General features: G+C 43.9%; 1 protein-coding gene across 2 annotated transcripts in view; it reads left to right on the top strand.

The window, feature by feature from the left end:
• Nucleotides 1-13,276, top strand: part of LOC142579685 (low-density lipoprotein receptor-related protein 4-like) — a 222,404-nt gene extending 209,128 nt beyond the window's left edge. For both annotated transcript variants that reach the window (XM_075690146.1, XM_075690147.1), the window contains exons 24-34: nucleotides 563-688; nucleotides 973-1,150; nucleotides 1,663-1,783; nucleotides 2,412-2,509; nucleotides 3,962-4,205; nucleotides 4,963-5,107; nucleotides 6,012-6,125; nucleotides 8,086-8,167; nucleotides 9,733-9,791; nucleotides 10,282-10,514; nucleotides 12,601-13,276. In XM_075690146.1, coding sequence (XP_075546261.1) covers nucleotides 563-688; nucleotides 973-1,150; nucleotides 1,663-1,783; nucleotides 2,412-2,509; nucleotides 3,962-4,205; nucleotides 4,963-5,107; nucleotides 6,012-6,125; nucleotides 8,086-8,167; nucleotides 9,733-9,791; nucleotides 10,282-10,514; nucleotides 12,601-12,915 — 1,715 coding nt within the window. In that variant the 3' untranslated portion in view covers nucleotides 12,916-13,276. The remainder of the gene's footprint in view (nucleotides 1-562; nucleotides 689-972; nucleotides 1,151-1,662; nucleotides 1,784-2,411; nucleotides 2,510-3,961; nucleotides 4,206-4,962; nucleotides 5,108-6,011; nucleotides 6,126-8,085; nucleotides 8,168-9,732; nucleotides 9,792-10,281; nucleotides 10,515-12,600) is intronic.
• The last annotated feature ends 2,357 nt before the right edge of the window (nucleotides 13,277-15,633 follow it).

Genomic DNA, 15,633 nt, shown 5'->3' on the forward strand with positions numbered 1-15,633 from the left:
ACCGAGGTCGAATCTAAGCTTTAATCATTTGTGTTTCATGCATCTTGAGGCATGGTGGTGTATTTGAGAATCCTGTATCTCGCTACTGGGTTTGTTTACTGTTTCCTTGTGGGGCGCTTGCCACCCAAGGCGATGACTGACGTTGTCCACTATGTGTTCCGGACTAATTAAAGATCCAGTGTTATTTTAAAGTATTCAGAACCTTAATACAGCATCTGTATTATTTGCTTCGCTGGTTTCGAAACGCTTGTATTTTAGGAAAACGTTCACCATAAGAAGCAAATAACTGCCTTCTAGCAGTTTCACTATAGCATAGTTTTACTGAATTATTCTGTTATGTGTGCCATATCTCCAGCGTTCACAAAATACAGAAATTATAACGGCTACACAAATTTGCAACCTAAAATGATATTATGCGACAAATCCATATTAATATCGCACGCTCCACCTCCCTCCTTCTTCCTCACAATCTATCGCGACCTAAGACTACAATACCTACATATTTCTCAGCATAGTTGCAGTACTGCCTTGACACGAGCTGAGGAAGAAAGTTGCCTTACAGGCATCAACTCATGCGGAAGGACCAATGGAGGATGTAGCCACTTGTGCCTCAGAAAGCCGCATGGATTTTCGTGTGCGTGTCCAACTGGAATTCTTCTCAAATCTGACGATAGGACATGTTACGAAGGTAAGCACGCTGAGGAAACTTTATCATCGCCCGGAGCTTGTTGTATTCTGTTGAAGGTGCGATAAAACAAGAAATAATGTGCAGCTATCAGCCATTCGGCAGGACTTTCGGGAATTTCCTACAGAAAATGTTGTGAATGAATTTTTGTAATGGCCGGTTTAAGCGAGGTTTGCACGAACCAATTGAAGATAAAATAAAATTTAAAAGTGTTCGTTTAGCAAAGCTGATGTAGAAATAACGTAGATTCAAACTCCGGTCACCAATTCCCTGCTTTTCATTTTCAGCACCATCTGCGTTTTTGTTATTTGCCAACCGTGGTAGCCTTCGGAAAATTTCGTTAGACACTGCCGACAACACTGATATGCATCTACCTCTGAATGATGTCTACAACGCCGTGGCAGTTGACTTTAACTACGACGAATGGAAGCTCTACTACACTGATGTTACACTTGATGTGATTAGGTAAGAATCCTTCCTTATAACATGGGTGTTCTCTACCGTTTTGGAACTAAGGTCTGATGATGTTACCCAAATACAAGCTAAATCACATTGATTAGATCCTGCCAATAGAATTGAATTGTCGCCTCAGAAAAATGAGGAAAATAGACTGGAATAGTTGCGCTTTCATTGTAAATAGCTGATTGTTGGCACTGTATGTTCTTTTTTTATTCGGCGCAAAAATACTTGTTTAGACACGAGCTCTACCATATCCTTCATTCGTAGTTATCTGTTTCAGCTATGTTTTCTTTGTACCTTAATATTACAGTTAAAGGCTGGAAATCTTATAATTATAGTAATGAAAGAAATTGCCGCTCATTGAATGTCAATTACGCTGCAAAGAATATGGAACACAGTATGTGAAATACCAGCAATAGGCTTTAGTAAATTAGTAAGATGCGGCATATCGTATGTGAAACAGCTCTCACTTGCTCACACTGATTCAGTGCAATTTTACCATTTGCTTCTCATCTTAGGAGAGTGGACTTAAACGGTAGCAATGTGGAAGTCATTATAGACCGTGATCTAGAAGCCGCTGATGGTTTAGCACTAGACTGGATTGCGAAGAACATTTATTGGGCCGACTCACGACGCAAGGTAAGCAATCTGTCACGCATAATGGCGACGCACGCCTCAGTCTTCACTACCTAGTCTTAAACATTGTCGGAAAAAACATGCATTGGTTCACTCCCAAAACGTGTAGCCGCATCACGGAGACGCCCCAGGCACCGTGCAGGTAAAGAATAAAACAATAAGCAGGACCCACATTATTTACAGGCTCATATGTGTGTTATTGTTGCGGTGAAAAAAAAAAAAGAAGAGTGGGCCGAGGAAATGGTTGAATCGAATTGAAATTAGTTCTGGGGTTTAACGTACGAAAACCACGGTTTATGAAACGTGCCTTAGTGGGGGTTTCCCGATTAATTTTGACCGCAAGTGAATCTTCAGCGTGCCACTAGACGCAGGTGCTTTTGCATTTCGCCCACCGTTGAATGGGGCCGCCGCGGCTGGGATTCGATTCCGTGACCTCGTGCTTAGCGGTGCAACTTTATAGCCGCTAAGCCACCGCGGCGAGTCGAGGGAACTGTCAATCATGCAGGCTCTCACACGTTTATCGAAGGCAGGTGTTTCGATAACTTCGTTTGCATTGGGTCACTATATTTCGAAATTCAAACCAGTAGGGATCTTACCCGCCTTGATCTCATTTTTCTTAATTTTCTTGCAGACTATTGAGGTTGCTCGCGCTGATGGGTCAAGCCGGAAACTCCTGATAAACCTTGACCTGGACGAGCCGCGTGCGCTTGCTCTCTTTCCCGAAAAAGGGTGAGGCAAAGGGACCTTTATATGACTGCATAATCGAATGATTTCCGATTTACAGTGTGATATAGGGGACTCACAAGACTATAAGCATATTGTGCACGTCAACAGATCTTTCTTGCTTCGAAGCAATCTGCGCGTCATTATACTTGTTTAATTTTCAAAGATCTTTTTTATTTTATATGCGGTCCGCACTCCGAAGAAAGTCGTGTTGAAAGTCAAAGATCAAGAGGGGTGGTGCTTTGTGTGCAAAACCATTACGGTGGCGTAGCTGGAACTCTTATTCGGTCTCCAACACAGCCGCTGCACAATTATTCTACTTGCTTTGTTTATCATCTTTTTTTCTGTCAAGTAGCGGAGCAGCAGCATTATGTTTAATCATATATTTTTATTCTAGCTAAATCCATCCAGACGAATGTCACTTTCAAAGCTACGAGCCGTTTATTATTCTTAACTTTTTGACACAGTTATAGCAACCGGAATTTTGCCAGATTACCGGGAGAGTTTTCAAAGTCGCACATAATAATTTTGTCACGGTAGAAACATACATTTTTGGCTTACCGAATTTAACAAAGGATTCCTTGTACGAAAATCACAGATATTCAAATATTGCAGAATCATTTTGAGCGCGTACGTGTTCCAGCCAGTAAAAAAACGGTCGCAATTTTCGTGACCTAAAATAAAAAGGATATTGAGTTAAACGTGTTGGTCCATAATAATCGTCGAAATAAAAAATGCAGTTAGTATGCTATTTATTTCAGTATAGTAGAAACATCTATAGTTGTCACCAAAAAGTTCTTTTTTTTTTGCTTTGCGTCGTTCGTGTTAGCGCTTCATTCACTATGCTCTAGAATTGATTACCAATGCTACATTATATTGTTAACTTCAACAACTCCATGTTCCTCAGAACTACTCAACTTCTCACTAAATTTGGATGGTTCTCTACTGCGTGCGCAAAATACGGCAGGCCATTATACCACTAAGTAATGTGTTAGCTGAAAATCTGATAACCTTAAAAGCCGAAGACTGTCTCGCAGTACGACATGCCTGGCAAGCTTTACTGCTCCCCAAGCGGCGTTTACATAGCACAGCAGAGTGATAATAATAAAACTCGCCTTTGCATTGCGATAGAACACCATATTTTGAATGAGGCTATGTGCGCATTAATATGGGCCGGATAGTAACAATATGTCTACTTTTCATTACTGCACGAGTTATCGCGGCGCTTTCCTTTTGTTTCCCCTGTACATGCGGCTGCAGCTGTGCACCCCTTGATCGAGCATCTGTCAAATACCGCGCGGAATATGTTTCATGCGTACGGCATATGCTATTTGATTTTTTTTTTTTCAGTAGCCAAGTTCTACTACACGTGTACTGCATAGAGCAAAGCCAGACGAGTGTCTGCGCTGAAAAGTGGGGTCACTTAATAACTTTTTTTTAATATTTGCCTTTCTTCAGATACATCTTCTGGTCAGACTGGGGCAAGCTGCCCAAAATTGAACGCTCATTCCTTGACGGCAGCGCGAGAAGGGTAATGATAGCCACAGACCTTGGCTGGCCCAATGGATTGGCCATTGACTACGAGACGGAAAGGTTGTACTGGGTGGATGCTCAGTTGGACTGCATCGAGTTTTCGGACCTCAACGGCAAGAGCAGACAAAAGCTCATTGAAGGAGTGTCTCACCCCTTCGGACTTACTCAGGTGACTATAACATAGGTTGTACAAATAAATGGGCAGATTAACAGCACGAATGATTCATTCCTATCAGTGACGATGTGTCAGGAATTTTCTTCCTAGATATTCCCCTGTGTTTATCCCCCAATGACGCAGGATTTAAAAAAAAAAAAAGCTGCGCTGTTCATTTCGACGAAGTAATACCCTCAGTGAAACAAAATGAACCAACTGGATCATCTGCTGCTGTAATATACAGGCTCCATGAGCAAAAATTCGAAACGCAGGAACAATTTTAATCGGCCAACATATTAAAGTGATTATTTTACGCAGTGTGCTCAGTCCTGTATTTATTCGTAGGAAAATTTCGTTTGTCTTGCGATTATTTGTTCGCCAATACACATACGATTACAGGCGAGATCAAGCAAGGTCGATTATTTTACTAATTATATATAGCGATATTATATATTTAAACATTGCCACCATTCTCCATGTATTTAGATCTTGTCGCTCATGAAAATTTATTTTAATGTGACCTGGACAATGCCCCCCCCCCATTTACAAAGCGGAAGTTTTGTTCGGTTTCAAATTTTTTTTTCTCAACCGAAAGTTGCATATGTTCGAGCCTTTCGTCATCTATTGCTCCCGTATTCTCCCGTGGCATGGCTCCTCTGGTCTATTCGTGGTCTATGTTTGTAGTTTTTTCTACGTCACTTGTAGTGTCGCCGCGGTTTCTCACTTATTCATGCGGTCATTCTTTACTTTGGCGACCCTTTGTCCTTTGCAGTACCAGTCCTACATATACTGGACAGACTGGCACACTAAAGCCATTGAAAAAGCTCACAAAGAAACCGGTGCTGAGCGTGTCATCATTCGGGAAAACATTGAGTACCTGATGGAGATCAAGATGGTGGCGCGTTCCAGGCAGAGTGGTAATCTATGCCCTTTCTTTCAGCGCTTGATTTGTTGGGGGAATTTGGAAGTTTTGTCCAGTGGTGACATATCCACGGAGGCCTTCTTCGAGTTAGAGAGGGGGTGTTAGCCTCATTGTCGAGCTTTTTCAGGCGGGGGAAAGGCTGGATGAAGTGGCACGGGCTAACCTCTCGCCCTTGGGGACCCCCTCTGAACCCGCAGTGACTGCGCCTCGCTTTGAGACTTGAAACCGAAACTTTAGTAAATTTTCAATAAGCTTTTTTTTACGCTGAGCTTTGGTGAAAAAATTAATTGCGAATGCGTTACAATTGCTCTTTATGCCGCGGCCCCCCGTACAAGATTGAGAACTCACTAGCACAAGGTAGTTGTCATCTTTTTTCACTATTATTGCATTCTGCTCATTCACTGCTCGCCGAGCCCAGAACTATGACCTCAGTTTTTTTTTTTTTATGCTCACGCTTAAAAAAATTGCTTTAACAACTGCTCATGACAGCTGAAAGCGCAGACTTTGCCAGAACCCCAACTCCTGTACTGATAGCATTTTCTTCTGCCACAATTATATTCAAGTTGACGCTCAGGCAGCAATACTTTTCTGCACGCTGTATGGTTACGCAATAGCAATACTGGCGCGTTAAGATACGCTTCCTCGGCAATGCAAACATAGGAATTTCACGTCTCTTCTTTATATATATATATATATATATATATATATATATATATATATATATATATATATATATATATATATATATATATATATATATATATATATATATATATATTTGTGCCATCGCCTTGATTCTTACGGTCTTACGGTCATCTATAGATGGATTTTCTCATTCTTGGCATCTTGATCTTTCTTGCCGCTGAAGTTTTTCCTTGCGTGTTCTTTTTCACTTTCAGGTACAAACTCCTGCAGTGTGAGGAATGGTGGATGTTCCCACCTGTGCTTGTACAGGCCACACGGGCACATCTGTGCCTGCCCCAGCCAGCCAGATTCAAGGCATTGCTCAACATGTACGATGTGCTTTCTTGTATTTGGCTGGCTTACCACATGAAGCACTGTGTCGGCGTTCAACTCACGTTGCACCCCTCAAAAGGCTTAGGCATAGTTTTGCGCATCTACAGTCGGTCATGGAAAAAACAACTACGAAACGCGGGATTTACAAATAGCTCAATTCTAGCAAAGTATAGGCGCATAGCCGCGAATTCAAAATTCCAACGTGTCTAGTAGTCTTGCCTTGCCATAGGGTAGATGCGCCACGCGCCATTGAAGACGTTCGCATTTGTCATGGAACCCGTGTCCTATAAACTACTGCGGACACTGTCGTCGATGGTCGCGTCCGAATAGCTAGACTCAGTGTTGTTGCCCAGAAAACTCAAACAAATGCAAGCGTTCTCTCCCAGAGAGTAGTGGCGTCCGTGGCAGTCGGTAGAGAGAATTAGATTGGGGAGTCGAGTGGGTTGCGTATACCCCAAACTCTATGTAGTTTTTTTCCGGTGAACGAAACGGTGTGCGTGCGCAAGCCGCACGAAATTTTCTTGCGTGTGCTCATGCAAACGCTTCTATTGTACAGTGGCCTTGCCTGCGGAGCGTAAGCGCGCTGCGCTTTGTCGCGCAGTGTTCTGCGAGCGCTTACAATAGTGGCGGATGTTCGCGTCTGCTACAATTGTAAGCTCTTATGACCAGAATTCCTACAGCTACCATCACAAAACCGTTGCAGCCGGTTGTCTAGCGTTGACATAGAGAAAATAAAGGAAACTGAGTATGTAGTAACCACTTCGGACTCCCCACAATGTCTTGAATTTCTAAGAGTGGCTGAGTAATCTTGAAGAACGTACTGTGCAAAGAGCAGTCGGTAGATGCCGCGGATGGAAGAAGAAGCAGAAAATTGAACAAAACTATTAGATAGCGATTGTCAAAATCAAGCTATAGTTTCCTTGTAGACGTGCTCAAATATGCTGTCGTGGACACTTCTTTATGACCTCCATTCGTTAATGCTGACAGGCCTGTGCGTGTGCAGTGACGTTGCACATTGCCTATAGGATTGGACACCATTAGAAGCCACATTAAAGTCCTTTCGAGTGCGCACAACCTGCGCTGGTACGAGGATCGTCCCACCGAGTTAACATCTTTCATTAAACTACATCCTGAATTCGCCCTGGTTTGATTACATTGGCTCTGGGACCGGCCAAATCTACTCGGCCAGACAACCTTCCGCGTGAATCTCGTGGAACAGCTGATGAACGCTTTACTTTAAAGGACCCGAATTTCTCTAGAGACCTGCAGCTTGACTACTGCAGCATTGAAGCAAAAATTTCTCATCGAAGAATGCTTTTAAACGCCTATAAAAGCCGTCAGAGGCGAGGATATAATGTCATTTACCGCAGCTTGAGCAAAATCGTTCCTGTAGCTAAAGTCGCTCAAATCATAAGCATTACACGTCACAACAGGACCATTAATTCCGGTACATCTTTTCAGTGTTAGGATTTCAATGATTTCGCTGCCGAACCCTTCGTTATGACGATTTGCGCGTATACAGCGCACTGTTTTGCGATATTTCTCGCTTTCTGGAAACCTGATATTCCGATGCATAAATACGGTACTCGAAACTAGTGAGCGATCGGGTTTAGAAGAAGCTATACAAAAAACCCAAGCTCCTCTCTGTTGTATTGAGTGATCACACGATATTTGTAAGTGACTAAAACCGAATTTAGGACAGTTTATTTTGCACTACATAAAAAATCACGCTTTCAACCGTATATACGATAGCATTGATGGATGTACTTGTATTACTATTTCAGATAGTCGAAGCTTGATGCTCTTCGATGTAAAGGCAATCCGTGATGTACTTTTCGACATGGAAATGTTACTTTCCTTGAAAGTGCATTTTAACCTTTAATTCTAACACAAATCAGAGTTGTGTAACTGTGCAGAAAAACATCAAGATGAACAACTTATCCTTCAGTATATCAGTTCCAGACATGACAGCACCAAGTGAGTTGCCAACAATTCCTACGGTCCTGCCATCGGCGCTGCCAAACGCATCAAGCGCTGGGTAAGTCACAATGAAGAAATTTGCTGTGAAGGCTCACAGCTCAACAAAATACGATCATGCTATTGTATCTCATGACTCGTAGATAGGTATGCTTGATAGTTCGTGCACAACACACAACATATTTTAGTAGAGCCACGCGAAGCCCATATATTGTCTTTAGGTTTACCTTGGCGAATACTCTCACTGATATGGAATGTGGTGCGATTGCCGCAGCTTAGGTAAGACGTAGTAGCACGCTGGTTCGTAGCGAAACCAGTTCTCGCAGAAACGTAGCATATAAAATTGTAAATTGTCAATTTGAAACCTAGGCTCTGAAGTATGAAATTAGTATAACGAAATTTAGAGGCGCAGCTACCCGTATTGTACATGCATGGAAAATGGCAACCGCTATGGCGCCGCCATGTTGACACGCTGGGCAGGCGCGCAGGCACAGCCGACGAGATGAGATTGGTATGATGGCGCTCCCTCGGTATGGTGGCGCCATCTGGTTCAGGCGCCTCAAAACGCGTCCTTTCATGCACCGCAAATGCTACACAGAAATTTTAGAAACATCCACAGAATTTGTCTAAAAATATACGCAACAAGCTTTACACAATGTCCAGGCTTACGTGCTACGTAAAATGCTTCTTTTCGCACGGTATCTTTATTTTTAGCGCTACAATAAGGAAATAGCAACATGGCGGCGTCATTATGGTTACCACTTTTTCACCCAGCTTTTCCTCTACAGGTAGTGTATTAACTCTATGATCTGAAGCAATTATTTTCCGGACTTTCAAAACCCGAATAGCATGTGCGCTGCACCTTAAGTTGTAACGTCCAAGCTCAAGCCGTTGGCACCTATACAAAGTGGTAATTTCTTCTAGCCCAAATTTTCGTGTGCAGTTCATATATTTGAGAACTACGGAAGACTTGAGCTGCACCTAATGTTTTTTGTTGCATAAAGAGTCAGTCCTACCTTGCGTCACACACTGAAGCTTGTGAAATTGTTCCGGTGCAGGAAACCTCCTGCACCCGAACAAATAGCTAATCTGGGCTGTCTTCCACTCACTGCTGCTCGCTAGGACAAACATATTTCCACCTCAGCAAGTTCGCAGTACGGAATGTTTTTACGTACTATAATGCAATCTGTCACGGTAGAACGCGCCATTTGCGTATGATGCCGTGATATGGTTTCCCGGTGAGACATGATACACGCCTACTTCTTAGAAACAGCCAATGCACTGCGAAGAATCTTACACTATTTATAATTGAGTAGTGCACTCATAGCCCGAAAGCTAATCCTTGTTTTCGTGCTTTACTCACGTAGGCATATCCAAGCGGTGCGGTTTGAATGAAACATAAAACACTGCTCGTAAAGAAAGAAAGTCGTTGCATTTACCCGTTGGTTTTGTAAGTGTCAGCTAATGGTATTAACACGTGAGTGAGACCGCATTCTCAAGGTAAGGATTGCAGTCACTTAGTGACTTCAGCGGCATTTTCGCAAATTTTCGGGTGTCCTCTTATAATGCAGTGTGCTATGAGCATCCGGTGTTTTTAATCACCGGTATTTCTTTTTCTTCCTATAGTTGCAGTTCGTCTGATATGGCAGGAGGAAGATGCCACGTCATAGGATTCAAATTTTATGGTAAGGGGTATTTGCCATCAATAAAATCATTCCATTTACATTTGAATTTGGACCGTTTCAGCAATGCTGTATCAAAGCCCGTCAGTCAGGTGGCTCAACAGGGTAACTTAAATGTTCCACGGCACTTCCATTTATCTTCCATTCATTACAAAAAAAAGCGGTCAATTAATGTAAAACTGCTCGTGTCACCTCGGTTTTCTGTGTCATCTTCGAATTTAGCGCTGTTTTGCGAAGAGCGTACATACGACTAAATTATTTTAGAGTGTTTAAAGTTTTGCCCATTTAGCTTGGTGACGACACAAAGCAGAAAATATATTATTCTACGTATGAGTTTGTGCAGTGCCTTATTAGAGCTTTTATGCATTTTTCAAGCGTCACTTTGTGCATTGGACATAATCTTGTGATGTCTTAAACTGCCTTAAACATCGGTAGTACGGTCGCTGTTTCTCAATTCAACATGATATCTTGCGGCACTGCTCTATTGTTTCAGATCCCATGTTCCAGAGCACATATATTGCTCTCAGTGTCGTTGGAGGAGCACTTTTGTTGCTCCTGTTGGGGGCACTGTTGCTCTGGTGCAAGAAGAGCAGGGGCAACCGTTCCCTCGAGAGGGGACAAGCTCCGCACATGGCCCGATATTCTAATCATTCACCCGGTACGGCTGACTACCTCGACAAGAAGCCCTGGGGCTGGAGCCCCAAGGTACGCTATGATAATCACGAGGTAAGCTCGCGGCTTCACACAATGACCATAGCACAGTCAAATGCAGCGAAAGAAATCGCACTAATGTCTGCCATTCTCATTAATTCTGATGACTGACTCGTGCAGATCGTACCTCTACAATTTGCTTATTCCGGGCGGCCTGCACATTTGTTACAGCGCAATAATCGAACGTACTGGCCTTCTTAGAACTATAAGCAAGTACAAAATTAACGTCTAAACTGAAATTAAATTATGGGGTTTTTCCGTGCCAAAACCACATTCTGAATATGAGGCACGCCGTAGTGGAGGACTCCGAAAATTTCGACTATCTGGGGTTCTTTAACGTGCACCTAAATTTAAGTACACGAGTGTTTTTCGCCCCCATTGAAACACGGCCGCCATGGCCGGGATTCAATCCCGTGACCTCGTGCTCAGCAGCGCAACACCATAGCCACTGAGCAACCACGCCGGGTCTCTAAACTAGTCTGCTTAGGGCCGTATGGTATGGAATGGTGTAAGGCTGGGCTTGTTCGTAAAACGTGCTTTAAAGTTTAACAGTACAAGTTCTCTATTCGGTCCCCACCGTTGTCCTTGCAATGTTAATCACTTTAACGCATGGTATTACATATTTCAGTGTCTCGGCGACATGGCTACCATCTGTGAGGTAAAGTAGGAAAAGCGTAGGCGCGATATTTTATCGTGTTGATATTACACCTCAACCTTTTATTGCGACAGCAATTATATGGACACTCCAGGCGGATTTCTGCCGTCGCTGTCGCCGTGATGTTCCGTATAAAGTCAAAGGGCGATAAAACCGCCGCCGCGCGCCTTATGCTTATGTGCGAGTGAAAGTGTGTGAGAGTGAACCGGCAAACGCGGTTCAATCTCACGTGCATGAGCGAGGAAGGCCGCCCGGATGCGTGCCCTCTCCTGTAGCGCGTGAGGTAAAGGGGTCAGGCGAGGTAGGAGGGGCGTACTTCTTAGGCGACTGCTAGGGTGCCTCGAGGACCTCCTCGCCCGCCGCTAAGTAAAAAGTGGAGACAACCACGGCGTCTACTACGCCGTTGGTCACACCAATCGCGGACGCCGTAGTAGACGCCTTTGGCGGACGCCGTAGGGACGCTCTGGTGACGCTCGTGTGTCTTGAAAGCGGTGTGTGACGTGGCTAAAGTGCGCGCCCGCGTGGGCCTCCTCTTCAAAGCAATGTGCAATGTCTGTAGACTGCGCGTAGTGCCTGTAGCTTTGTATGCGCTGTGATTTTGACGTTTCGTTCCCGTTGAAGCGAGAAGTGCACGAAGGTCAGTTTGCTTGCTGCTGCCGCGATTCCTCACTCCAGAATTTTGACAGAGTTTCCGCGCTCATCAAGCGATATGTGTTCATGTTTACGTGTGCGAGCGTGACGCCGTGCTGGTTAATTTAGTTAAAACACCTTGGTGAGCCAGCTGGTTTGAATTCATGATAGAACGTGTAAGCGCGACCGAAAAACGACGTAGACAGAAGCAGACACACAAATACAGTGCTGTCTCTGTGTGTCTGTTTCCTTCTACGTCCTCGTTGCGTGGCACTTACACATTCTATCATTGTTAATTTAGTTAGTAAGCGAATCTTTACAAGTTCATATGGTCGATGAAGCTACTATCCTTTTCATTTAAACGAAGGTCCCGGCCGTGATATTATAGCCTTTGTATCCTACCGTTGACGTCCATGCTTTCTGACTAAAATCATGCTACAAGATCATGCTACAATCCCGCTTCTATGTTGCCTCACCCTTTCATCTAGCCAGCGGATAACGCATCCATTCGTTTGCTCTTATTCGCGCGTAGAGAGAGAGAGAGAGAGAGAGAGAGAGACATAGAGAGAGAGAGAGAGAGAAGTCGAAAAAGTAAAGCTATTTAGTGAAACACAGTTTTTTGTCAGCGTGCGTATGAGTTCAGACGTGCTACTCAGCCTAGAAAAGCAGAATTTGAGCAAACTAATTGAAGAATGTGCGGAAATGTAAGTGCTTCATCGAGAAAGGGAGGCAGTGAAGGTATGCGAAAAATCAGGCAATTGTTCCAATGAAATTGTAACTGAAGGCCCCATCAGTAACATTTATTTGTATGCGCAGCCCGCGCTTGTAGGCATCAGCGGCAAAGACAAGCTGGACAACCTGGAAGTAGCCGCTCTGGTGAGCAAACGCCTCGACGAGCTGGAGTCGGGCATGCTGTCTCTCTCGTCAGGTGGGGGAGACGGCAAGGGCCTGTACAGCTTGGGTCTCCAAGGTTGCCCGACACCACCGTCGCCTCCCAGGGTCGCCTGTCCTCGGCACTCGCCTCACAGCGTCAGGAGCGGTGGCTCTCTGCGGAGAACGCTGCCGCACGACATGCACCAGCAGCCTCATCTCCATCAGCATCACTTGCCCTCGGTGGAGACGGACATTTGAGAATGACTTCCCGTTAGCCGGCGAGCGTGTTGCTCTCTTCCCCAAGGACTGGAGTCCTTATCGCCGGAACACACAGCTCAAGCGTCATCGGCAGCAAACGAACAGGATTGTGTTCCTGTGGATGAACGATCTCAAAGGTCACGTGTGTGAAACATGCACCCTTTCGCACTTCGTGCGTGGCTTACAAAGTGCAAAGTCGAACAAAGTGCTAGATGCTGTATTTTAAACCTCGCATACTTTATGTGTCTTTTCGTTTTGTGTTTACGCATATGTGAGTACATAGCACGGATAGTTTTGCCATATTGGTGAACAACATACATGAGAAGTTTTGGCTATAGTGCTCGATAAAACATTCGGATAACTCTTGAGTGTTTTTTTTTATTTTCAATAACGTGCAGTGTCTAGCGTTATGTTATCCTGTATTAGATCCTGTATTAAAACTGCCATTACGTAGCAGAGTGTTGGCGTAATGAACGGAATTAGCGCGACTCCTGGTTACTTCTGAGAGCGCGACTGAGTAAAAAGCCGTGCAGCAATGTCTGTCTACATTGCGAAGGACGCAGGAAATCTGCACGTACGTGCATTTTGGAAACTTTGATAAATTTGCTCGCTTTATTACTACTAACGGCAAGGTTGAATTTAGCCGGGTATTACATTAGCAAGTCGTAAAGCCTATCGACTCAAGAACAACTAAGTCACAAGGAGATACAAAATACTGGAAACCGCAGCACAAATAACTTGCGCTATATTTTGCATGGTGTGCTTTTAAAGATATAGAAAGATTTCTTCTCACTTTTATATGATTTCACCGGTTAGCAATATTTGTTACTTATGCGTTCAACTGGATGGTAACCATTGATTACTGGGCGATTTAAATATTTCTGCTTGACAAGTCACGTAACAACTTTTGTTTTAGGAATGTCCGGAGTTCACGAAACACATATTGAACGCTTTCTCGCAAACGATTCCACACACTGGACGACTATCTGATATCAATCATGCCAGTCAGCCAGCTGATATTTATCGACGTTATATAAGAATACAATGTTAAACAGAAATCTGGCGATGCGTTCTTGAAAGCGTGAAGCATTGTAAAGACACGTTATGCACATTCTGCCAGCTCGTATTAGGTATTGTGACACTCGTTAAAGCTGTGCACCTTGTTAGCATAAACTATGGTTGTTTTTTTGCCGGTTAAGCAGGCCAGTTAAATATATGGTAAATGCTAGGGGACCTGGCTTGTGCTCTGACGTTGTGTGTTAGAATTTAGAGATATGACGTCCATTTGAATTCTGTTTCCGCGAGTGAAGTCGCAAACGTTGTACATAACAACGAAGAGAGCTTGATAACGTAGGTGAATTTCTTGTTTTTATCATACAGCGAACTAAACCACATGATGATTTTGCAGCAAGGATGAGCGTGACGATGCAGAATTGCGGCTGAAGCCTCACTGAGCCTGGTCGAGTACTCGAAGCCGAAATGATCCTAAACTCCATATCTATTTCTCAGTCAGTCTTTAAGGGGTATTTGCGTCTTAACACTGATGTTGTAAAACACAGGTCATGTATGATACATGAAAAGGCAAGTTTTGCTTCCGCGCCTGGCAAGTTTATTCCCTTTAGGGCTATCTTATATAAGGATGTCCCGCAGAATCCCAATAATAAGATGGAAAGCTTGTTTTTTTTTTCTTGCTTAAACATATTTTCAGCTTTATACCACATTACCAGGAATAAAACGCTGCGAATATATATTTCGAATATACGTGTTGATTGTTGGCTTTCTGCAGAACAATATCACTTCAGCATTAGCTTGAAGTTTCACCGACATTCACGCGCTTAACATTACTGCTAAGCATACGTATTCTTCGTTGACGTAATCGTCAGAAAACATTGATTCATCGGTGGCATGTTAACACGAACAACAGGGATATGTTAGTCTGCTGGAGAGGTGAGGGAAGATGTGACTAATATTACACGGAACCACAAGTTTCTACCTTCGCTGCAGCGATATCTGGCGCGAAGTAAGCCAGCAACGTGGTTTATCGTTTTAGTGCAGAACTGTGGAGCAGTGCTTTCTTTATCAAGGCTATATTATCGCGCGTAGCTATAAAACAAGCTCTTACCACTGTTCAGCGTTCTCCGAGCTGCAACGGCTTTCTCGAGCTTCAATTTTCATTTGCACGAAAATTACCACTTAGTCTAGTAAACTTCCAAAGGCGGCTTGTGCAGCTGCATCTGTATCGCGCAGCTGCCCATGGCGCATGGGACTTCTGTTTCCTATGGGTGTTGGGTCTCCTGGCATGACAGACACTGCGCAGGACACTGCGCAAGCGTTGAATAAGCGCCGTTGCTGCAAAGCCTTACAAGGGCGCTTAAAGTACACTGTCCTATTATGTCAAAGTGAAATACACCACGCTGGTATGTAATAACAGGCTGCACCACTCGTGTGTAAGCTACCACTCAAATAGCACAGTTTTCTTCAAGGAATCCCCACTTGCTGCTTGGAAGTGCCTCACAGTTCCGAGACGAATGCGGCAAAAGGGAAGAAAAAAACATCTATCGGCGCGGGACTATAGCGCCTGGCTCCTGCCATCGCAGCTGAGCTTGTAGCAGTGCTGCTCTTCTTTTTTCTTTTCCGTGACTAGATTTTAACTTTATTAAGGCTGACATGGTTCAATATGTGCATGCAGCAAGCGAGTTGTTTGCTGCAGGAGTTTGT

The sequence above is a fragment of the Dermacentor variabilis genome, chromosome 4 (genome assembly GCF_050947875.1).
Source record: "Dermacentor variabilis isolate Ectoservices chromosome 4, ASM5094787v1, whole genome shotgun sequence".
Lineage (NCBI taxonomy): Eukaryota > Metazoa > Arthropoda > Arachnida > Ixodida > Ixodidae > Dermacentor > Dermacentor variabilis.